Raw genomic sequence first — 24,865 nt, forward strand, 5'->3', positions numbered from 1 at the left:
TCGTATCCCACTGAGAACTAGTTGCAAATGTGCATGGATGAATAACTAAAGACACTTTGAATGGGCTTTATGGTATAAGGGTGGCAAAAACCTGACTCGGAGGTAGGGAAGGGTTATGGAATGAACGTTGGCTGTAGAGCTGCTTAGACCTGATTGTGGTCTTTCTTAACCGTTCCATTTTTAGCTGTGTGATCGTAGGCAAAGCACTTAATCATCTGAATTTCAGTTGCTTTATCTATCAAAATATACCTTTGTGATATTATTATGAATTAATGAGCTAAATCACATTATACACATAATCCTTAATAGGCGATTAGTACATCACCAGCCAATGAGAGAACACTCTGCAGTCCAACAAGAAATCAAACCCTGGTTTGTTTGTCTGAGCAGGGCGAGCCTGAGGTTGGAGATAAGGGACTGGAAGCGGCATGATGCAAGGCCTCAAAGCTAGAGAATGGGTTAAAACAAACAGGGGCCAGAGGGACAGAGGGAGGGGGGCGGAGCTCAGACCTGGATGGAGCCGGCAGAGCTGGACCGAGGCTTGACTGCTGAGTAGGGTTGGCTTAGGAGCCGATCTCGCTAACATAGGATTCCAGCCACTGATTCCCTCTTGTACACCCTAGAGTCTCAAAATTATACATAGAATGTTCAACATACAGAGAGTGAACCCTAATGTAAACCGTGGACTTTATTTACTAATAATGTATCATTATTATTGGCTCATTGATTGCAACAAATGTACCACACCAGTGCAAGATGCTTATCAACAGGGGGAGCTGGGCTGAGCTGAGGGGATATATGCCAACTGTCTGTACTTTCTGCTCAATTTTTCTGCAAACAAAAACTGCTAAAAAAAAAGTCTATTAATTAAGAACGGTTTCAGTTAGTGTATGTCTTTTTTCAACTTAGCTTCCTTTACCCTTCCCTTTTGACCCTTCTGACCCTAGCTACCAAGACTGATCCAGCACATCTCCCAGTTTGCCCAGAGGCAGGACACGGTAGGGCTGGAGTGTGCGTTTAACAGTTCCTAACAGTGTTCCTACAAATGACATTCTTCTGGTGGCGAAGGTGGAGCTGAATTCACCAGCTCTGAAGGCAGAAGGTTTGGAGTTTCATCCAAGTACAGATGCTGAAGAGAGACACATCTCATGTCACTCACCACCTCTGTGGCTGTGGACAAGTAGGACCCTTTGTTTTCTCATCTGAAGATGGGATGATATTATTGAGGCTCTTGTGAGAATTAAAGGAAACAATCTATGGGAAGTGCTTACATAGTATCTGGTACATAGTAAGTGTGTGTTTTAGTTATTTACACTTTGTAATAAACCACTCCAGACTTTAGTGGCTTAAAACAATGATTTATGATTTCTCGTGATTTTGTGGGCTAGGAATTCAGGCAAGACTCAGATGGGCCATTTTTCTGCTCCACGTAACATCAGCTGGGGTCACTCATCTGGCTGCATTTGGCTGGAAATCCCAGAGGGCTTTACGCATACATCTGTGCCTCTGTGCTCCTCTGTGTGTAATCACGTGGCTAGTGTGGGCTTCCTTACAGCATGATGAGCTCAGGATAGTAGGGTTTCTTACATGATGATTGGTTTCTGAGAGCTAAGCCTGAAACTAACACAGGGTCACTGTACCACAGTCTGTTGGACAAAGCAGCTTACAAAACCAGCCCTGATTCAAGGAGAGAGAAAATAGCTTCCCCTCTCTGAGGAAAGAGCAGCAGATGCCTACAGGAGGGCAGGAATTATGGCAGCCGTCTTTGAAGAAAACCACGGTGCTCAAATTATTACTTTCCTATGAATTGGTTTGTGATTTCTGCACAATTGGCATTCCTTCATCTCCTACACCAAACAGTGTGCTGTAGACAGAATAAGGTGTCCCAGTTGCTGTGGGAACTGAAGTAGAGGTGTGGCTAAGGGGCCATTCTAATTTGACCACTGCATCTTCTCTTAATGCCAGACACAAGCCCACTGATGCTCATATTTTTTGAGTAATCTGGATTGGTTTTGGCAGGTCACAGAAGGTATCAATGGATCTACAACGATCACTGGCATTATTCAGCATCATTGCTCATGCCTGGAAAGCTATGCCCTCACTCATTGCCCACCCAAAATTCTAATTTATCTTTATCTTTTTTGGTTTGCCTCAAATGAGATCTTTTCCAAGAAAACTTCCTGTGTCATTTTTTTTTTTATGTGTACAAACTGCTTCTTCCTTAGATGTACTGGTACTTGCGTCCCTATTTAACATATTGCCTTTATTATCATTAATTATTCACTTCCAGAAAACTGTGACTTCCTCGAGGGCAGAAAAAGCGTTTGATTCATTTTGGGGTCTCCCACAGTGCCTAGCGCACAGCAACGTGCATGAAGGAACACAGTTCATTGTTGCTGATGTTCAGAAATTTACAACCTGGTTAAAGTTGCTTGACGTGCGTATGTTAACTCTAACCTTGAGGTGTTCCCAGAGCATAAGGTGCACACAACGAGAAGGTAATAATTGCTTATGACTATTCCAGGGTCATAAGTTGCCTATACATTGAGAAAGCCTGGTAAGATAGGTGAAGTGTGAGAAAAGATCAGGGGGGAGTTATGTAGGTAAGGGGCGGGGAAGCAATCTTATTGTCTCTTCATTCTTTTGACATCTAGATTAATTTGTCCCTTTTAGGTATTTCTATTTATATTCTTTCAGTACCAAATAGTAATTAGTTATATAATTCTTATTTTTAATAAATTGTTCTACTGATGTGGTTTGACCTCGGTTATACAAACACTGAAAGTGAGTAATATACAGTTAATTTAAGGAATCAAATATGATATTAACTTGAAATGCATTAAAATTGTATAGAAGGATATGTTTCAGGGTTCTTATGTTCAAATATAAAGCATGAATATGTTTAGAGTCTCTGATATTAGATTTAGGTGTGCTCGTTCTATTCTGTAAAGCAAAGAATTGGCCGATGTCTTTTATTCGTGTGTTTAGATTTTATGGTGACAGAGACCTTGTAATAACTAGAAATAGAAATTCCATCTTTATAATAATATAGTACAGGGATTCAAGAAGAGAAGGTCTGAAGGTGCTATTAATTAGCAGAAATCTGAAGCACACAGTCTCAAAGCAATTAAAGCTGCTAATTGAATATTTGGATGCATGGTGGAATGGCTCCTATGTTGCTGGACAGGCTATCCTAGACTTAGAGGAGTTACATTATATGCATGATGTTGAAAAACTCACAGAGGACAAATACGATAAACCTGTTTGCTTGGTGGTGAACTGCATTTATGAATGGTGATGCACTATATGCAAAATTAAATATGAATCATTCAATCTTTTAGCCTACCTGCTGTAAATATGGCACACCACTTATTCATTGAAAATGAAGTTTTTGTCATGGTGATTTTGATGTCCTCTCGTTTGGTAAACATCTCTACAATTCATGTGATACTTTAAGTGCAGTTGGTGGTCACAGAATGGCCATGATGTAGCATCTGTGTACATTTGGGGGCAGAGGCAACTGAACATCGCTGATGAGCTAGGGCGGCAGAATAATTTTATTATGGAACTGTCCATGGGGTCCATTAGCTGCAGCATTCGATTAATGTGAACATACTTCTAAAAATAAAGTTTAATAAAAATTTCAAGACTGTGAAAAAGTTTTCGAGAAAGGAGAAAGAAGTGAAATATTCCTTTTGGAAGAATTTCAGTGAAAAAGTTTATATTTGGGGCAGTGTTTATTTATTTATTTTTTTATAGCTGTAGCTTTAGGATAGACTGCTGCTTCTGTGGGGCCTCCGCCCAGGCTCAAGAAGGTGCAGAGGAGAGGGGCTGTTCGCTGAACACCCAGAGGCAGTGAGTGAAGAACGGAACTCGAGTCCCTCAGGGTGTGTCTCAGTCCTCTGAGTGGTGGGCTTTCTGATATCTGTGTTAAGGGGAAAAAGAAATCACTCGAATTACATGGAATCCACAGGTTATCCTAAAAGCTAAAGCTGACCAATAGTTTCCACCTATTTGGCTAAACATTCTAGAAAGTGGCAGATTGATATCCTCTGCTTCCCACCTCACCTTTCGGTCCTAATCTATTTTATGGAGGAATTAAGCATTTATAAAGATGGTATGTTTTAGATACCCACTATTCAAACTAGTAACACATTTTAGTGAGTGCATAGAGCACATTAAAACGAATTTTACTGAAGGTCCAAGTCCGAGCTTATTATGCATATATCTTTTAAAAATGAGCAGGCGTTAACCTGCTCAGCGGTTAGTGGCTAAAGCTTTTCAAAGTCGTTGGAATAGGGGGCTCGAGTCATTAGCACCACATTGGGAAGCACGTTTAAGAGGTAACAATACGCCCTTTTTGGATCAGGAAAGTTCCTGTTTGTTATGCAATGTGTGCATTTCATTATTTACACGATTTCATTAGGCCACTGGGAGCTGTGTACACTGCTAGCTGCGCCCCAAGTCTGAAACTAAAACCAAAACACGCTTTCTTTATTGCCTTTCATGACTCTATTTTTTTCATGGAAAATTTTCCCTAAATTATATTTACTTCGCTAGATTAAAACAAATTTTTTTTTCTTAAATGTTTTTAGGAACTACAAGTTTCTTGGAAATTTTTCCACAATCGTTTCCATTGTGTTCCAAGGGCGAATTCAAAGTGAATACTCCGCAAGGAAGATTCGCAGCTGGGAAACCCCTTCAGTGTGTTACGGGGACTCCCAGCCCTCTCTTTCCCCCTACCCTAGGCAGTCTCTCTCTCTCCTCCCTGACTCCTTTTCTTTCTTTTGCTGTTTCCTGGAGTAAGGATGAACATAGAGTGGAAAGGCCTGCCCGGGCCCTGCACGCCAGAGTCCGGAGGACGGAGCCCGGGTGACGCGCGGGGTCCGGAGCGGCGCGCGCGAGGGTGGGCAGCTGACCCGCCCGAGGGGCCGGGGTGTCCGCTGTTCCCGTTGTTTCCACGCGGTCGTCCGAGGGCTTTTGGCTGGTGTCCTCCCCCCCGTCACCCCCCGGTCCGCGGGCCACCGAACCGAGGGGGCGGATCCTCACGTGCCGGACACGCCCCGGCCGGGTTTATAATACGCCCGCCGTCGCCCCCGGTGCCGCAGCTTCTCCCGCGCTGCGCCGGGACTCGGGACTCGGGACTCGGGACTCGGGACTCGGGGCCGCTCCCCGCGCCGGGCGCCCGAGAGCCCCGCGCCCGCTCGGACTCGCACGCGCGCTCACACTCGTTCACCCGCGCTCCCACTTGCACACACGCTCACTCACTCGCCCGCACTCGCACACGCGCTCGCTCCGGCCCGCTCACCCTGCCCGCGCGCAGGCAGAGAGGACCCCGGCCTTCCCATGGCTGACCTGAGCTTCATCGAAGATTCCGTCGCCTTCCCGGAGAAGGAGGAGGACGAGGAGGAGGAGGAGGAGGAGGGTGTGGAGTGGGGCTACGAGGAAGGTAACGCGCGCGCACGCAGGTGGCCGCGGGCCCGGGGCTCCGCACCTCGCCGCCCTCGCGCCCCGCGTTCCACGTGGGGCTCTGTCGCCTCCCCACTCCCGGGGCAGGTTCGGGACGGCGCGCCGCAGGGAGAGCGGGCGGGACCCGCGTCCGCGTGGGGCCGCCTGGCTGGCCTTCCTGCCGGGCGGCGGTTGGCACCTGCCTCGGCCCGCAGGGCGAGCCGGCGAGCTGTGACATTTCTGTCTTCTCACGAGCTCAGAGGAGCAGCGTTACGTTTCACGCAACGCCTTGAGAATACGGTGTTGGTGAAACTATTAGTTTCTTGATCACTATGAGAACCCCGGTGGGAGAAATCATTTCTGTCTCTACTCTTTTCCTGAAGGAGACTAACAAGGCTCAACTCTTCCCAAACATGTCCTAGATTTCAGCCTGAATCAGTGGGCTTGGTGAGGAGGCGGTTGACTTTTTTAAAAAAAGTTTGGATTCTTCAATTCGTTCCTGAAGATGTAGGTCTCCTAATAGAGCTGACCACTGGTGCTGATGTTGGCTACATCTATGAAAAAAAAATGTAGACTTTATAATTTTAATTATAAAAATATGAAAAGAGTATATATGTATGAATATATATATATACATTTGTATACATGTGCATACTTCAGAAAACTGTACTTGCATTTCTGATAAGTGGTGTTTATTGACTAGCATCAGATTTCTGGTTTCCGGCGCTCACCTAGTATGTTGAGAGTTACAGGTATTTCCTAAGGACTACGGATAATGGAACTCTGATGAGCAGAAGAAATTTTTGTGATATTATTATGTTTTCTAATCGCTTAAAGATGACCTAAATTTTTTAGTCATAAATTATTACATCTATGTGGACAAATACAAACAGAATATTTTGTTAGTCCAGGGTTTTGTTTGTGGTGTTCGGTAATATTAGATCATTCAAAATATGAATGCAAAAATTCACACACATTTACCATGTTTCATCTGTAGAGAGACAGTAGTCATAACCCCCTTAATAAAGTCGAGTCATAAATAGCATATAAACTAGTTTTTACACGTTAAACTTTACCGTACTTTGTTCTTTTAACCTGTTCTAAATTTGCTTCATTTTGTCCTCAGGTGTTGAGTGGGGCTTGGTGTTTCCTGATGCCAATGGGGAGTATCAGTCTCCCATTAACCTGAACTCCAGAGAAGCTAGATATGACCCCTCCCTGCTGGATGTCCGCCTCTCACCAAATTATGTGGTCTGCCGGGACTGTGAAGTCACTAACGACGGACACAGCATTCAGGTTATCCTGAAGTCAAAATCAGGTATTTTAGAAGGTGCTTTGCATGCTCTCATAGGCTAGAAGTCGTCTTGGAGCGATTGAACTCTCATTTGGCTTGTGTGACCTTAAAGGTGGCAATAACATAGCTCCGTTGTCAGGTTACCTTTGTACGTTCTAAAATTCATTCTTAGGAATTATTTTCTGACACATTTTCGAAAGGATAAAAGGATGAAATTATGAAGATGTCAGTTTGGTTCTACATTATGATATTACTGGAACAATCTTAGTTGGTCAACTTATACGTTTTGGAATTTGAGGAAAAGTATACACAGGTGTACCAATCTTCAGTTTTTCTTCAATTGTTGATTAGCTTAAATCATTTAGATAATTATAATTCTGCTTTACTGCATTGTAAAACTGAATATTAGGATTTATTGACATAAGCTAGCAATCAAGATAGACTTTTCAAATTCACTTTCTCTATTAATACAAGAAGAATTTCAACTAATAGCAATCCAAAATGTTTTCTAAACTCAGCAAAAGATTTAAATGATGAGCAAAGCATTTGCATTCATTCATTCATTCATTCAACTCCACTTCTTCCCCTCAAACCTGTTTGAGATAGATCTGAAATGTTTTCTGGAAAAGATATTGGGTAATTAACAAGGAAATTGGTTTTTGGCTTAAAAGTAGGGGAGAGGAAAGCAGAATTTAAAAAATTAGTGCTAATATCATGCTTTGCATAGGGAATAATAACTATATTTCCCTCTTAGAATATAAAATTAAGTATATTGAAATACTAAGGAGTCCTTAATAAACAGAGACCAACTGCTCAAATTATTTGAATCAATAAGTTTGATATTTCAAGCCATGAAATCTTTAGGTTTATTATTAGGCTGAACAGATATTACCAAGTATGGATTTTTGATTCACTGTAAGTGTTCCTGAGCTTTACCTTAGAATCCTTGAGATAGTCATCGGTTCACGTAGTCTTCCGTGCTGGTCTGCATTTAGTCAACCTATGGGCATCACCCAAACAGATTCTTGGGTTTGTATGTGCTTAGAGAGACAGCTTCAGATCTAAGTTTGACCTTACATTAGAATTTTTTTGGGGGGAGTTACCAGTAATGCGACATTATATGTTATTTAAAAAATATATAGCAAAATTATTGGGTGCTAACTTCTGGCATATAAAAAACATTTTAAGGTAATACATGTGTGTTGGTGTGTTGACGTGCTTTTGTACTTCTGGAAAGAAAATATTTGTATATCTATACGACAAAAATGCATTTCACGTCAGGCACCACGGGGAGTCAGTGTTGGTTGTATACAAATAGATAAGAAGGTTCTCGAGGATTCATAGTTTAGCGAAAACACAATCCTTTGAAGTATTACAGTAACTATGATATGGGAACCGTTAGAAAGTTTTATGGGAGAGTAGAGGAATAACTGAGTACAAACACCGTCAATTAAGACAGCATGTGTCCATTCCTGCTCTAAGATCAAATTTACTTGATCAGATTAAAGTTAACATTTTCTTCTGGTACCTTCTCAAACATTCACGATTTTCTCTGGCTTCCTACTTCATCCCCAAAAGAGACCGTCAAGCATTGTCTCGGTTCTCTCACCACAGGTATGTTTCTTCCTCGTGCAGCTTTTTGGGTCCATTGATTCTCCTATGTCCACCACCCCTGATCATGAAGGAAGAGCTGCCTGCCTGCCTGTCTGCCTGTGTCTGTCTGTCTGTCTGTCTGTCTGTCTGATGAGGCCTAATTTAGGTACACAAGCTCCAGACTCCTTATTTTGTCTCCTTGGGGAGAACTTGCCCAATCTCCTTTCTGCCACTATAAATGATTTCTTCTTTATTGTTTCTCCAAACTTAAAAAAAGTAACGAAAAATACCATGCATCAGTTTGTTTATTTTTTCCTAGGATATTTAAACTTCTCGAAGGAATAACTTGCAAGACCCGAACACCCTGTGATTCATTTATTTAATCCAAGTTTTACCTTTATCAAAATAGAATACAAACGCAATTTACATCGTTGACTAGTACTGTATTTTAATTCGCCTTTGGGTTTTACCCCGCCCCTCCCACATAGAACTCTGTGCTCTGGTGACAACCACCTTAACTCTCAGACGTTTCTCCCGCTGTCGCTTCCATGCTTCTTAATATGTTTAGACCATATGATGCTTTGGTATCTAAGAACTCACTGGAAGATGAGGCCAGTTCTCTTATTGCCCTCCCCCATCATGGTTTTGCTCCCCTATTGTCCCTATATACTTAAATTATAATTTTTTTTCTAGGTTTATTTCGTTCTAGGTTTATTCGTCTACCAGTAACTTCCCGAGAAAAAGGGCATGTGAGGGTAAATGTTTGTGTGTCTCCAAGTGTCTTTAATACATCTCACACTTGCCTGGGGTTTGTCTGGGGAGAGCAGTCAGTCTGGAAGTATTCTCCCGCAGATAACTGATGTCATTGCTACATTACCTTCTGGCCCCCGGTGTTGCAGTCGAAAAATCTAGTGCCATCCTGCTTTTCAGCCCTTTTATGTGATCTTTCTCCCTTTCTGGAAGCTTTTATAATTTCCATTTTATTGCTCTTGCTTTGAAATTTTACAACCAGATGCCTTGGAGTGGTTCTTTTTTCACTCTCTGTGCTGGGTACTATGTGATTCTTTCCAACCAGTATATCTCAGAAATTTCTCAGAAATTTTCTTATATTATTTCAATGATAAGTTTTCTGTTTTTGCTTCCTTTTTTCTTTCTGTAACTTTTCTTTTCTTTTTCCTTTACTTTCTGTAGATTTCTTCAACTTATGTCTTTCAGACTTTCTACTGAACTTTTAACTTCTGCTCTTGTATTTTTAATTTCTAAAAAATTGTGTTCTATGAATTTTTTTTTAATTTTTAAAATACAGCATCCATTATTTATTTATGAAAACAGATCTGTCTTTATTCTTTTCTGTACTGCTTTTTTTTTTCTCTCTTTTTCTGCTGCATGTCTCTGTTTACTCTGTGTTCCTTTTGTTTTGGCTTCTCTCTTTTATTATTGGAGATTTTCCTCAAATATCTAGTCATCTTTGGCTCTTTGTATTTTGGAATGGGTCCAAAAGGTAGATTAGAAGTTCTGTGCACATGAGCAGGAACTGTGGTCTGGTTGATGTCACAGTAATATGTGTGGGTAAGAAACCGGCCATGTTGTTTGGGGAGCCTGCAGGTTTTATCAGTTTCTCTGGGGAAGGGTGAACAGTGGCTCACAACTGGCTGTAAGGAGCTGGTTATTGACCACAGGCAAGAGCGTGTTACCAGAGGGGGACACTTGTTATAGTCGATGAACCTGTACTAACACCTCATCTTCAGGTACAGTCCGTAGTTTACCTCAGGGTTCACTCTTGGTATTTGTTGTACGTAATATGGGTTTGGGCATGCATCCATTGTTATCATACAGAGCAGTTTCGCTGCCCTAAAAGTCCTCTGTGCTCTGCCTGTTTGCCTCTCTCTCCCCCCAGCCGCTGGCAATCACTGATCTTTTTATTGTCTCCATAGTTTTACCTTTTCCAGAATGTCATATAGTGGAATCACATATTATGTAGCTTTTTGAAATTGACTTCTTTCACTTAGTAAGATACATTGAAGTTTTCTTGGATGCTGTCTTTTCAATAGAAAAATTCATAGAATAAGCACAATTTTTTTTTTTTTTTAAATGAAATGAAACTCACTTCATGCACACCACTCCACTGAAACACCAGGCCTCATGGAGGCTGTCAGTGGCCTGGGCTAATATGTTTTATTCTTTTTTGTTTTTTTTGTTTTTTTTTGGCTTTGTTTATAGTAAACAATAATAAAGAATTACCAAAAAGAATTATAAAAATTGTAGCATAATTTAAATGCTTATATGTATTAAAGTTTTTAACATAATCCTAATGTTATCATAATAGTTCCTATATATAATCCTAATGTTATCATAACATAATCCTAATGTTATCATAACATAATCCTAATGTTATCATAATAGTTCCTATATATAATCCCATCTGGATAAATTACCTTAATTTAAATTTGAGGCATGTCCTGAGCATGAGCCCTCTACACCTATGCCCCTCCTGGAAATTTCCAAACCAAGGTCATTGACGATCTTCTCATTCCACAATCAAATGGACACTTTAAAATTCTTAAAATATTTAAATGCTACAGTTGCAATGGAAGTTTTGGAAAGTCTCTCCTGTTGGTCTCTGTGACACATGACCTCCTGATGTTCTTAGTTTTGACTCCCTTTTCTTTGTCGGCTCTTCATTCTCCATTATCCTTAAATAGTGAGGTTCTCAAGGTTTCCTTCTCAACCCTATTCTCTTGTACAGCATGCACCCACCCCATAGGCAGTGCACGCAACAGACCGTCTGCTGCTTTGTTCAGTGTTCTGTTTTACGATAAGACAGCAAATGAGTTCAGGAAAGGGGTTGAAATCGTAGATTCTCTGAGTGAATGGGCCCTGGAGGGCAGCCATTCTAGCCTCCCATCTCAGAACTTCCGGCAGGTGGCCTGGCATCCACAGCTTGAACGGCTCAGGAAAAGAAATTCATTCCTCACTGAGGAAATCCATGTCGCTTTTGAGCAATTTCAAAGATGGAAAGGTTTTGTGATCTGCCTCATTGTTTCTATTTTGGGATTCTGGACCTACCAGAACGAACATAATTTGTACTGTCATACGACATCCTTTAAAATATTGACTACCATCATCATATCATGAAATCGTTTTCCCTTTTGGATATATAAGTTCCTTCACCTGTTCCTCATCTAAGAGTCCTTCATTCATTAGTACTTATTTATTGATCGTTAACTACAGGAATTACAAACTCACTTGTCTCTGAGAGCCAGGAAAGTTCTACAAATGAGAACAGCAGGAGAGCAAAACTTGTAAATAGCTATTGACCCCCTGCTCTGTCTGTAGTGTTGGGAGGCAATAGAGACTGATGGGGACCAGGGGAAACCAGCAAACCGCAGGGAGCGAGCCTAGTTTGTCAGATGTTTAGCATGTCAGGAAAAGCTGGAGATGTGGACCTGTGAACCACACACACACACTCCCTGGGTTCCTCTGGTCTACAAGGTGCAGTTGGCAATGTCCGTTTAACCTTCTGCAAGGTATTCCATGCCTTGGATAAGGTAGATATAAGTCACACATGCCTGTCCTCAAGGCGGTTACAGGGGTGGGTTGTGAAAGGCAGGTTTACAGGGGGAGAGTATTTTTGCTTGAAATTATTAAGAAAGGATTTGTGGAGGAAGTAGCATTTACAGTGATCCTTGAAGGGCGAATAGCATTCAGATCCGGGAGATTGGGACGTGTGGGAAGAGAGACGGTATGCAAACAAGACCTGGTTATGGGGAGGCCAGAGAGCGTACAGGGAGGGGACAGCCTAAAGTACATTGGGAAGAAAAGTTTCATTCATGGTAAATGAGGTCGATAGAAAATATAATGGGGAGGGTATGTTGGAGCAAATTCATGAGGGGCCTAGAACTGGGTCTAGAGGATCATCTTTTATTTCTGTAGGATAAAGTCATAATTAGCATGTTACTTTAGGAAAACTAACCTGGCAGCACTGAGTAAGATGAGATCTGGGAGAAATTGGGGTCGGTTTGAAGGTTATTGCGTGAGACTCGATTAACCAAGACCGCAGCTATCGTGTTGGCAGTGCCGATGGAAAGGAAGGGATGGACGCGAGAGAGGTTTCTGAGATGCCACCTACGGAATTTCAGTGATTGGTTACGTGGACCAGAGGAGAGGAGGGATGGGCTGGGGCGGAGCCTCTATGCCTGGACCGCGTGTTGGATCCTGTCACCATTTTTCCCCTCTGCCCTGGACATACTTCAAGGTGGCAGAGTGCCTCCTAACGCAGAGTTGAGCCAGATTCGCATTCTAGGTGTGACCTGACTTGACTGTTGGTCCTGCTGTCTCCTTGAGTATAGAGAGTTTCATTAAGGCTGCCACATACAACATTAATTTCTTCATGGGACAAATGAATCACTGTACCTAAATACTCTTAACAATTTAGTATATACAGACAAATTGAAATGGAACATACTTACAGTGATATAAAAAGTAGCTTAAATGTAAAAATGTAATTATAGATTTCTTGCCTGGGTGGTTTGATACTTCAGTTGGGAAAAAGTGTGTGTGACTGCCCAAGCTTGTGCAATATATTGAACGTCATTCCTTCTGACGACAGGCAGTGTGTCAAGGGTAATGACATTTTTAATGGGCCATCGGTGTGGGAGAAACTGGTAATCAAGACAGGTCATTTGTGCCCTTCGCTGTAACTTATTATAGAAACCTTAATTAGAACATTTTACTTCTGGGTCTTTTATAGTTCTCAATTTTAGACTAGCTTATTATTATTAATCATACGTCAAAGAAATGACATTTTATAGTGCTTCCTAGCAATTTTGCTGATTTAAAGATGAAGCCAAACATATTTTATTTTCACTTAAGAAGAAATTATGCATTGTTTATATAAAATATCAAGGTCAAACTTTTTAATGATTATTTTTAGTGCTAGTTAACTTTGGGGGATTTGAATTATCTGGACAGGTGCATTAATCTGCTTCATTTTGCTTGTGTAGACCCAGCTTAATTGGCCTTCTCTCCGTATTGTTGATGATATTTTTTATTTACTATGAAAGCTGTAGGTTAAAAGCAAAAGGCAATAAAAACATTAATTTTTGCTTTTAAGACTTCAGATATTAAAAAATAACTATTTAATACTATTTTGGAAATGTTTTGTGAATGAATTTGGGATTCCTTAAAAGTTAAACTGAGGATATATTTAAATCTACTGAGAATGAACAGTTTAGGCCTTTGGATCCTTCAGGGGACACACCAGGGACCATCAGCTTTGATCTCCCTTCCTGTTAGAGATGTGGCCCCAGCAGGCTGCCTCATGCCTCACCGTCATTGTCTGGGCTTTGATGGCGGCTTCCTAGCCGGCTTACTTGCCCTTAGCTGGTCCACCGTCCATGCAGACATGTGGGTAATATCTTAAAATGCAAAAATGTAAGTCTCCTGCTTTAAAGCTGTTGATTCCCTCTGCGCTGAACTCCAGCCCCTAAGCATGGGCTGCAGGTCCCCTCCTGATGCTCACATCTTGAGGCCCGCCATTGGCCATTGGTAACCTCCGACCTTATTTTCTTGGAACACGCTCAAGCTGTTTCATATCGCTGCGCCTCACTCAGCCTCTTCTCTCTGCTGGAATGTACTTTCTCACTTCTTGTAGCTTACTCTTCAAGGCTCTGCTTAGCTATGACCTTCTCCGGAAGGTTCCCGGACTTTCCGATGCCCCTTGGTTTGGCTTGACCCTTGCATTCTTCTGGTGCAATTTATTTAAACTATTAAATTCAGTTCTTAAGCCCTGAGAATACCTTGCCAGCAGCGAGTCTATCTCCTTCTTTGTATTAGTCAGTGGTCAGCACAGGGCCGGGCATGGAGTTCACCTTAAAATGTGTGTATTGAACTCAAACCAAATGAAGGGCGATAAGCCTAAGCCTTGATTAACAACAGTCTTCGAACTATCTGGCAAATTTGTTTTTGGCAAAGGATTATAGAAGTTTAGACAGATTTAGGTAAATGTATATATATCATGTCTCTATGGGGTTCTCATATTTTGCAGAAGGGTCTCTTTTTACATCTCATAGGCATAATTGCCATGACTGTTAAAGAGCATTAAAGAAAATGGATCTAGTAGCAGTGACATCAGTTTATTTTATATTCTTTCCACAAGTTTGTTATTCTAAGGAAATGCAGCATGTCATCAATACGACTTTCATTGTCGTTTCATTGTAATTTTATTGAGCTTAATGACATCACAACTAATAAACCTGCCATGTAGCGACAAACTATCACTCAGCAAAATTTGATAATCATAAATGTAGGAAAAGTGTATACATTTTGGTTTCCTTATTTTAAAAACAAGCTATAAAAAGGCAGAATAATACCTTAAGAGGATGTTGTGAAAATGGGTAAAATAGAAGTACTATTTGTTTTTAGTCCATAAACACAATTATTCTTGGGGGATGAACAGGTAATGCTTTTACCTGGCACCTCATAAAATTCTGAATTCAGTATTTTGTCATTTTTTTACGGCTTTGTACAGCCGTGTGATTTTAGTGTGGTTTAACTTTAGATTATTCATCGGCAGCAAAAGAGAAATGTACCCAGTGCCTGATTCCTGGCTAAAAACTGCTTCTTTGTCACATCACCCTGGGACTAGGCTTTGGCAAAATGCTTCCCTTCTTTGTTCATTTTCAACCTAATATAGTGTAAGATCCACAAGACCATGAAATTTTGTCTGTTTTGTCAAAATCAGTATGTCCTAAGCACTTAATACTGTGCCTGGTACAATGTAGATGATCAAAAAATACTTGTTGAAAGGATGGTTAAATGGATCCCTGTGGGCCTTGAACTTCTTTCCATCAAGACATAGATCTGTGGAGTTGGAATTTCTAGGGCATTTGAAATATAAGCTCTATCCTCAAGTTTTAAACTGAAGGCTTCATTACGGTTAAAGAAATATTGGGCATTGAACAGGTGGAGGGTATATTTTTGAAATGTGGATCTACTTTTGGTCCCCTGAAATCACTGTTGTCATCAGTTGTATTATTTATTTTTATAAGAAAGTACCAGTAGACTGCTCTGTAGCAGTTTCAGAAACACTGTGTGTGCGTGTGCGTGTGTGCGTGTGTGTGTGTGTACACGCACGCGCGCGCACGTGCGCTCTCATGCTGGCGTGCATTTGTTCATGTGCTGAGTGTATATGATGAGGAGGTTTCAGGGAAAGGTTTTTTTAATCCTCCCATTTCACATGAACTTCATTTCACAATACTTCTTTTTCTTTTTCCTTAGCAATGTGGGGCTAAGCCACCTTCAAGACAGTTTTTCACCTTCTTGTAAAAGTAGAGGGTTGCAGAACCCCTCCTGAGGTCTCGCATGTCAGGTGTGCTTGCTAGTGCGGGGGAAGAGGGATGTTTCCTAGTTCTGGTGATGAGGCTGGCGGTGCACGAGACTTCCGAGAGGCTTTTCCCTCTTTGGTTTGAGAGGCGGGGGACCCCATAAGTAGACTCCCAGCCTTCTCCCCAGTTTTCCTTAAGACCAAATTTGGACAGCCAAGGAAAAGGGGCACATTTTGAGGGTATTCCAAAACTGTGGCATTCTGGCTGAAGGAACATTTCCTACCTTTTTCCATATGCAGCATGGGTGGTTATTGAAGAAGATATTCCGCGAGCCTGCACTGTAGTTCCGGATTTCTGTAACCCTTTGTGATCCATAGGTTTACATTTTTTTTCCCCTGGGATCCTGGGAAATAAGATGAGGTGTAGGACTCAAAGAAGGGACTGTGGTTTAGAGATTTAAGGCTTAAGGAACTCATTTTTTTTTAAATTATTTTTTAATTAGAGTTGACATTCAATATTTCATATTAGTTTCAAGTGTATAGCATAGTGGTTAGACATTTACGTAATTTACATAGTGATCCCCTGATTAGATTAGTACCCACCTGACACTATACATAGTAATTACAATATTATTGACTGTATCCCCTAAGCTGTACTTCACATCCCCATAACTATTTTGTAACTGCCAATTTGTATGTACTTCTTCATCCCTTCCCCAGCCCGCCTCCCATCTGGCAGTCACCAGTTTGTTGTCTGTATCTGAGAACTCATTTTTTTCAGTTCATACTCACAAACACTGAAATTTGTTTTTCCCCATCCCTGTCTCACGCTGGGGCATGGGTCAGAGTATTGGAATTTCAGGCTCATGGAGCTTGCTAGCTGGGAGACCAGGGCAGGTCACACTCAACCCCTTTCAGCTGTATCTTTGTCCTTGTCAATGGGGATGACAATACTGATCCCTCGGATCCCTCGGAGACTAAATAAGACCAAGTATGAGGAAGGACATTAAAATGGCGAGAGATAGTCTCCTAAAGGCCTGTATCTCACCCCGCTTCCACCCTCAAGATAAAGTTTATGCACTTGAAAAATTAAAATTACTATTTGCTACTGATGCTCTTTTTCATCTTTGAGCTGGTAGAAAGCTTAGAAGCAGATTTGTAGAACCAGGACTTCATGACATTTGTGTGGTAGCCTCATTTCTCCGTCTATTTTCTTCATGTCTTTTTCCCCCCCTTCTCTCTTCTTTCTAATTTATGCTTTTGGCTTTATTATATGGACCTTGATATAAGCAGCCTTAAATTCTTTTTTGGAACAAGTTATTAGATGAAGAACCCACCAAACAAACATTGCCGCACCAAGTTGCCTTCTCCTCCTTTGAGTGTTGGAGTGAGGATGGACATCAATCAGATCTGTTCCTCAGTAGAGCATTGTGGGCACTGTTACTTCTCCGCAACCCAAGTGTGAACGCGCTAATCCGTTTGAGAGAGACTACTCCTGGGAGGATGCGGCGAATTTTGTCAGCTCCTTGACTAAAAATTAACCCATAAATCTTAGCTGATATCATTTAGAATGAACAGTTTTTACAGGGAAAATACAAACAACTTCTATTTGTGTTGATATTGGCCATTTGGAATATAAACTTTATTTCAAGGGTTTCCACGGGATATTAGGGAATGTTTAACTAAAGAAAGTATTTTATTGCTTCAAGACAGGTTCTTGTTCAAATTTAATTTTTGTTTTTCTTTGGAGTGCCTTTGTTTGAAACAAAGTTCTGGGTCATATCCAGAACTGAGGAACAGAAACAGCCTTGTAGGACTGACATTAATATTTTAAGTATGGTTAATATTTTATCACAATTTTATTTTGTTTGCACTGTATGTGACGCTCAGTGGTAAGTTGCTTTTTAAGTGTGATTTTATTGTTGAAAAATCAGATTGGCTTAATAATAATTCTCCATGTATCATTTTGTTAGCCTACCCCTGTTTTCTAAATTGAAAGCCTACTAATGCAAACGGATGATCCGTAAAGAAGGTTTAATTTATTCATAGGTCAATAGCAAATTAGTGGCCAGTCTGAGACTCAAACCATAGTCTTGTTTCCTGATCAGCACTAAGTTTATGTATCAGGGAACATAGCTACTGAGTTTGTTTTCTTCATCTAAAGTTAACAAAGTTAAAGTTAAATGATATACTTATCATTACCAAGTATTTCAGAGTGTTTGAACTTCTATAATAGCCACCGAATAGCCACTGCAAGAATTTCCATCCCACATAATGTGAATTTATCTCACGGCTGATGCATTTCTCATTTTGGCTATATGAATTTAATTAATAGAGCTGAGGAGGGGTGTTTGACAAAACATGTTCCCAGTGTTTATATTGCTGTGCTGATGAGTACATTTGAGATGTAATTAAATAGAGTTTATTTTCTTTTTCAGTTCTGTCGGGCGGTCCGTTGCCTCAAGGGCATGAGTTTGAACTGTATGAAGTTAGATTTCATTGGGGAAGAGAAAACCAGCGTGGCTCTGAGCACACAGTTAATTTCAAAGCTTTTCCCATGGAGGTAAGAGTAATAATCATCTCGTAAAACTCCTACGGTTCGTGTAAAGTATTCAGCAACTTACTGAAAGTGGTTTTGTTTAAAAGTAGATGCATAGCTTTTGAATTTTTATCAATTTACATTAAACAAAAATTGATACTTATGAATGTAAGTTCAGGGCAGCAAATGGAGTATCCCAGGGACTTTAGTGGGCTCTTGGCCATAACGGTAATCTATTAAGTAAAGCTATTAAGTTTCATCCTAGTATTATTGCTGTTGTAAAATTTCTGCTGCCCCTCAAATTCACCAGGTCACTTTTGTAGATGTTCTGAATCAGTGATAAGTTGACAACAAATAACTCCTGAAGAAACCTCAACAATCCAAGCAATTAGAGAGAAGAGATTTTTAGAGTCATTCTTTTGGTCAAAGGTGTCCCTCCCTTATTCTCTTCTTAGTCGACTCCTGCTCTTTTTTCAGTATCTAGTTGTGGTATCATTTCTTCCTTGGGACTGTCTCTGTACTTTTTCCTGAGCGGAATAGATCTCTCCCTCTGCGCTCCCAGTGTACTTGGTAGATTGCTCTTCTCGTGGATTGTATGTAAGCTTCAATGTCTAAAGTGTCTTTCTCACTGACTGTGGGCTTCCATTACTGACTGAATGTTTGTTTCTTCTTCACATCTGTATGTCGAAACTCTACCCTACCCCAGTGTGGTGATGTTAGGAGGTGGGCCTTCGGGCGGTGATCAGGGTTAGATGAGGTTAGGAGGGTGGAGCCTTCATGAATGGAATTAGTGCCCTTATAAGATTCCAGAGGGAGCTTTCTTCCTTGCTCTCCACCATGTGAAGACACAACAAGAAGATAGCCAGCTACAAGCCAGAAAGGGAGCTCTCAGCAGATACCAGATCTGCCGGACTTCCCAGCCTCTAGAGCTGAGAAATAAATGTTTATTGTTTAAGACATCTAGTGTCTGCTAATCTGTTATTCAGTCCCAGCTGACTAAGGCAGCTCCGGAAGAAAATGGCGTCTTCTCCTCCTTTTCACTTGTGCCATTTAGTCCAGCGTCGGGAACATCAGAGACAGTCTGTGCAGGAGAAACTGAGGAGATGTCTGTTGGTCCCGGCCTTGTTTATGTTTCTTTCCATAAGGACCTGCAGTTGTCTCCAGGAAATAGCCGTTCCATGGCAGGTAACAGTGTGTTTTCGGGGATGCTGGATGCCAATCTTCCTTCTCTGTCATTCTCAACTGCGCACGTACTTAAGTCTGGACCTGCTCATGGTCAGATACACGTCCAGTCCCACCTCCGTATCTGGAAATCACTGCTGCATAATTTATATAAATGATATATATACCTCAAAGAATGAAGTTAGAGGAAGTGCTTCTCAACGTGACTTTAATTATAATCTAAAAAAATCCCTTGGGGAGCTCACGATATCCATTTGATTCAAAAAGACAAATCTCGGAAGTGAAATATTAAGTGTTTTGAGGATAGAAGGGAAAAACTATCGCGATATGTTGAAGAGTCTATGAGGTATGTGATATTGAGGACAATAAGAGAAGTTTGCTTTTTGATGGGGAATGTTAGGTCCTCAAATGTTACTTTTTAAGGGGCTTTTTACTCAAAGCCTGCAGACATCCTCTCACTTCTAACTGCCTTAAAAAAATTCCACCCTGTCTCTGTGTCCCCTGTGGTGATTGCCCTATGTGAAGAGGAAAAGGTCACGCCAGAATGCCTCAAAGTGGGGAGTACACAGAACAAGCCAGAGCAATTACATGTACGGGGTGGTGGAGGGTGAGGTGAGGGGCAGGAAACACCCGGCTGTCGGCCTTCGCCCTGCCCTGTGCTTTGAGTTTGAAAGGCCAGTTCATCATTTTCTTTCCACCTGTCCTCAAAGACATCCTCTAATAATAAAAACTTTGGGGGAAATGGGAATAATTGGGTAAGCAACAACTTCTGGATGGGAATTTAGTGGCTTTGCTTGTGACACAGAATTTACAGCCTCAGGAAAGTTTAATTAAGTTAGATGAGTCAGCGGTGTGTGCTCTTTGCTCTGCAGTTGGATAGAATTTCTGGACCACAGATTCAGACTGGCCTGCTCCTTGGTGGCATTATAACTGCACTGGGCCATTAGGCACGGGTAATGGTTAGTTCTGAGTGAAGATTAAATTTACTGATTGGGAGGCTTTGTTTCTGCAAAAGTATTTATATTTAGCATCATGGAATTATTGACTTTAATTTTTCCAAATAGGCGATGAATAATGTTTGTATTCTGTGTTATCTCAGATTATCCCTGATCCAATCGTGGAGAAAATTCTCGTACCAGTCATCCAAGGTTTGTTTAGGGCTATCCCTTATTGAGTGTGTAACTGCTGAGAGTATGTAGAATTAGAGAAAGGTATCTGCAAGCCATGTGTGTGTTTTTTTTTTAAATTAAGTTTATTTGGGTAACATTGGTTAATACAATTATATAATTTTCAGGTATACATCATAATTTAACATCTGTATATTCTATTGTGTGTTTACCACCCAAAGTCTAGTTTCTTTCAGCTACCGTATACTTGATCCCCTTTACCCACTTCACCCTCTTCCAAACCCCCTATATTTGAACACTTTTACCCTATCTACCTCCCTCCTCTTCCCCCGCTCCCTCCCCTCTGGTAACCACTAGTCTATAGTCCATGTCTATGAGTCTCTGTTTGTTTGTCTTGTTCCTTTGTTGCTTTTAGGTTTATATCCCACATATAAGTGATATCATGTGATTTTCAACTTTTTCAGTCTGGTTTATTTTGCTTAGCGTGATTATTGTGAGTTCCATCTATGTTGTCGCAAATGGCAGTATTTCATCTCTTCTTATGGCTGAGTAATATTCCAGTGTACATATGTACCACAACTTCTTTAGCTAATCATCTATCATAGGACACTTCGGTTGCTTCCATGTCCTGGCCACTGTGGATAATGCTGCTATGAACATCGGTGTGCAACTATTTTTATGGATATGATTTTTTAAGTCTTTGGGGTAAATGCCCAGTAGAGGGATTGCTGGATCATATGGTAGATCAATTCTTAGTTTTTTGAGGAAACTCCGTCAGGTTTTTTTTTTTTTTTTTTCTTTTTTGCTGTTGTTTGTTTGTTTCAGTAGAGGCTAGGGTTTAAGGAGGGGAGGGTTCACATGGTGCGCTAAAAGAGACGCAAGAGGAACTCCACACAGAATAGTCTCAGAGGGAATGAGATGGCTAGTAAAGAGACAGGTAAGTAACTTGCCACTGGTGCCCTGGTCCTGAACTGCCATCAAAGGCCACCTACAACACAAGGCCATGGCCAAGAGGATAGCAGAGTGTGAGGGAACCAGGTACCCCTTTGGGTATATGATTTAACAAAATATTTTTAGGACACTTTTCATATTTCCTTTATATTTCAAGGCTAAGTTTAATCTTTAAATCACATATTTATACATACTTCTTTTTGTTAATTTCACTTAAGCTTAAATGGATAATTTATTAAAAAAACACTATAAACAAATAATTACCATGTCTATTACATGTAACACAGGAATGGCTTTTAACAGAAATTCATCAACCTCCCTTCTTGGCTTTTTAAAATGATAAATATAGAATTCTAAATAATTTTTATAAAATTATAGAAACAATCCTGAATGCATTTTCATACTACTAGTATTAAACTAGTAGTATCAAAATTTAAACTCAAGCTCTTTCATTAAGCAAGATAAATGAAACATGCCATTTCTGTTTTCCTTCTTGAGATTTTTAGTTTTAATAAACACACATTTCTAGCCACCCTTTATTCTTGTAAATCTGAGTTCTTATGCTTAAATGACAGTTTCTTATTAAGCAAAATAAATCATGCTACGTTTTTCTTCCCGTTACCTGAAACATAATTTTCCTTGGTGTGGGTATTTTGATATTTAATCAAGACATAAGTAGAAGGTTGTTGAGACAAATTTGAGATCTTATCAAATTAATTTCTGTACGTTTGTCTTCTGATGGCTGTGGAAGCTTCATGTTTTCTCTGGATGTCATTAAATGTCTTAGCACTTGAAGTCAAACTTTCAATGCTATATGAATTTTGCCATTTTGCTAACACTGGTATGCTCTGTGCATTCACCAAACCACTAGAATTATTTATTTCATTCATATTAATTTTTGTTAGAAATCTAACTGATGGAAAGACTTTTAGGTATTTAGATTCACATTCAACTTTCAGGCCATATGTTCAGTCTTCACCTTTTGTTTGTGGTAACTGTCATCTTATTTGCTATTTCAAGGTAGCCTAACTCTGTGGTCTGTATAACTCTTAGAAAATTATGATTAATCTTTATATGTAAATAGCTACTTTTATCCATCTATGGGAGAGTACTTCCCAGGCATTTAGATTTTATGCTGGATCAGTAAAAAAAGAAAAAGAAAAAGAAAAAAAGAAAGAAAGAAAAGGGAGATGGGGAGAACAACAAAATGGCCAAGTTTTTTGTTTTTCATTTTTTTCAAATAAGAACGTTACTAACTCTCTGTTGTCCCCATTGGTCTATAAAGAAAAGATCTTCAAGAGCTGAAGTAGGAAGGATACAGTCTGAGAATAAACTCAGACCTATAAATTGAATAGTTTTAACTTTTAAAAAACTCTACAGTATTTCTGTTTATCTCATTTCACTAAAGGAATGAGAAATGTATCAGGGTGGGCATTGATTCTGCCCACGGACCAGCGGGAGATCATGCGTGGTGGTTCTGACTTTCTTGCCCTTTGGACCTAAATAAAAGTTTATGATTTGAGCGTGAATTACCAAGAAAAAGGCGCAGCATATTGTAGGGCAGACTCTTATCTTTATTTATATTGTATTTAAAGAGCAGCTTTCTCTTTGTGTACCCTGAAAGGGCCCTAAGATAACTGAGTCACAAGCCAGCTGTTGATGAAAAGTTGAGTGCATTAGGAATTAGAAAGAAAAAAGTGAGTTTCATTGTGGAGAGCAGGATTTTTTAGTTGGGAAGAGTCCAGGTTTTGGTTGCAAAATAGGCCGACGAAACATTATGAAGATTATATCTCATAATATAGTGTCAGTCCTGAGTGTTATGTCTGCCCGCCCCAGTATTCCAGGTCTCCAGATAGCCTATATTTCTTCTTTTCTTCTCAGGCAAATAGTAGTGTCTACCATTTAAGTGTTCTTTTAGTAAAAATGACCTGGCCTTTTGGGTTACTGCCTCCCAAATCGTTTGTATATTTGCATTTATTTTACTACTCTGAAGAGATACCATGAAGAGTTTGCTTGGTTAATAGTGAAATGATGATCTTTTCAAGTTATTTTACTTTCATGGACATCTCAAGAAGGGCTTTGTGGTGTGACTCTCGTCCAAAATAGAGACTTCCATTGCTTTTCCAAAGACATGTAGGGGATGCCTTTAGTGAGACAAGACATGACGAGGATTAGACATATATGATACATAATCAAAGAATTTATTTTTAAAAGGGACTTCAGAGATCACTTGGTCCAAACTCCTGTCTAACATTGGAGAAATCTGAGGCTCCAAAAGGTTAAGGGTCACAGGGCAACTTGTGGGAAACCATATCGAATGGCTTGGGTGAAGAAGAGTCTATTTTGGTTACTTAAATATTTCCTTTAAGAAAGAACTATCTTTTATTATTTGCTTTTTCTCTAATGGTTTAGATTAAGAGAGAAAACACAACAGACTTCGAGCTCCCTCCTGCCCCTGTGAGCGGCTTTTGTGGCCGCGCGCATCCGGGTTCGGGGGCCAGTGTGCTTCGGCCTTGCGTAGGATCACAGTGAAGCTGTGGTATTGCGCGCTGGCCTTATGGCTATGAAGACAAAGACCAGGGTGGCTTTGCGAGGGTATAGGAGTGTGATTTTGCGAAGGCGGAACCCTGGCTGCCCCGAGGACTGGGGTGGCTTTAATGGACCATCTGGTCCCACCCACTTTGCCAAGCAAGTACACACCTGAGGTCAGAGAGAAAGGTGACTAGCTCAGGGTCGCACACCTAGGAAATGGCAAGGGCCAGGTGAGACCCGTGAATGGACTTCCGCTCCAGGGACTGCTATTTTTTACCTTCCGGAACCAATTCTTACTAGGAAATTCCACTCTAGTTTGAGATTTTATTTGCAATGGTCGTTAATACTTTGGATTGAAGTGGCTTTATGGGGAAAAAAAGAAAGCTTGCCATGAAGAATTGAGACTGATGCTAAAGGAAACAATTTGAAATTTGGATGTTCAGCTTCTCTGGAAAGTTTTATTATTTGACCAGAAAAAGGAACATCTTGTTTCTGAATATAATGACTATTACGATTATTATTACTTGGTATTCTGGAATCTTCCACAGGGCTAGCAGATCGAGCCTCAATGGATAAACAGATGCAGGAATTAGAACCTTGTGCTGTGGCCTCTTCAGTGGTCATACTTGCGAAACTCCCTCTCACATCTTAGTTAAAATAAAAACAAAAACAAATTTTATGTTTCCTGAAATCTGATGAATACTTGCAGTTTTACTCCATTAAAATCACGATTCCTGCTTTGAATCTGCATGTTAATTTTTTTCATTTATTAAAATATGTTTAGTGCAGAAACCTCACAGTCCACTGAATGGAAAATGAATTATAAAGTTGGGCAAACTGAAATATTCCTTTAGTTGTGCCACATAACACGGCAA

The 24,865-nt window shown here is 40.4% G+C and overlaps 1 protein-coding gene across 3 annotated transcripts in view; it reads left to right on the forward strand.

The window, feature by feature from the left end:
* The first annotated feature begins 5,138 nt into the window (after positions 1 to 5,138).
* Positions 5,139 to 24,865, forward strand: part of CA8 (carbonic anhydrase 8) — an 85,873-nt gene continuing 66,146 nt past the window's right edge. For all 3 annotated transcript variants that reach the window (XM_016162556.2, XM_016162555.2, XM_016162557.2), the window contains exons 1-3: positions 5,139 to 5,449; positions 6,575 to 6,766; positions 18,098 to 18,222. In XM_016162556.2, coding sequence (XP_016018042.1) covers positions 5,347 to 5,449; positions 6,575 to 6,766; positions 18,098 to 18,222 — 420 coding nt within the window. In that variant the 5' untranslated portion in view covers positions 5,139 to 5,346. The remainder of the gene's footprint in view (positions 5,450 to 6,574; positions 6,767 to 18,097; positions 18,223 to 24,865) is intronic.

The sequence above is a fragment of the Rousettus aegyptiacus genome, unplaced genomic scaffold (genome assembly GCF_014176215.1).
Source record: "Rousettus aegyptiacus isolate mRouAeg1 unplaced genomic scaffold, mRouAeg1.p scaffold_m13_p_15, whole genome shotgun sequence".
In the NCBI taxonomy this organism is placed as follows: domain Eukaryota; kingdom Metazoa; phylum Chordata; class Mammalia; order Chiroptera; family Pteropodidae; genus Rousettus; species Rousettus aegyptiacus.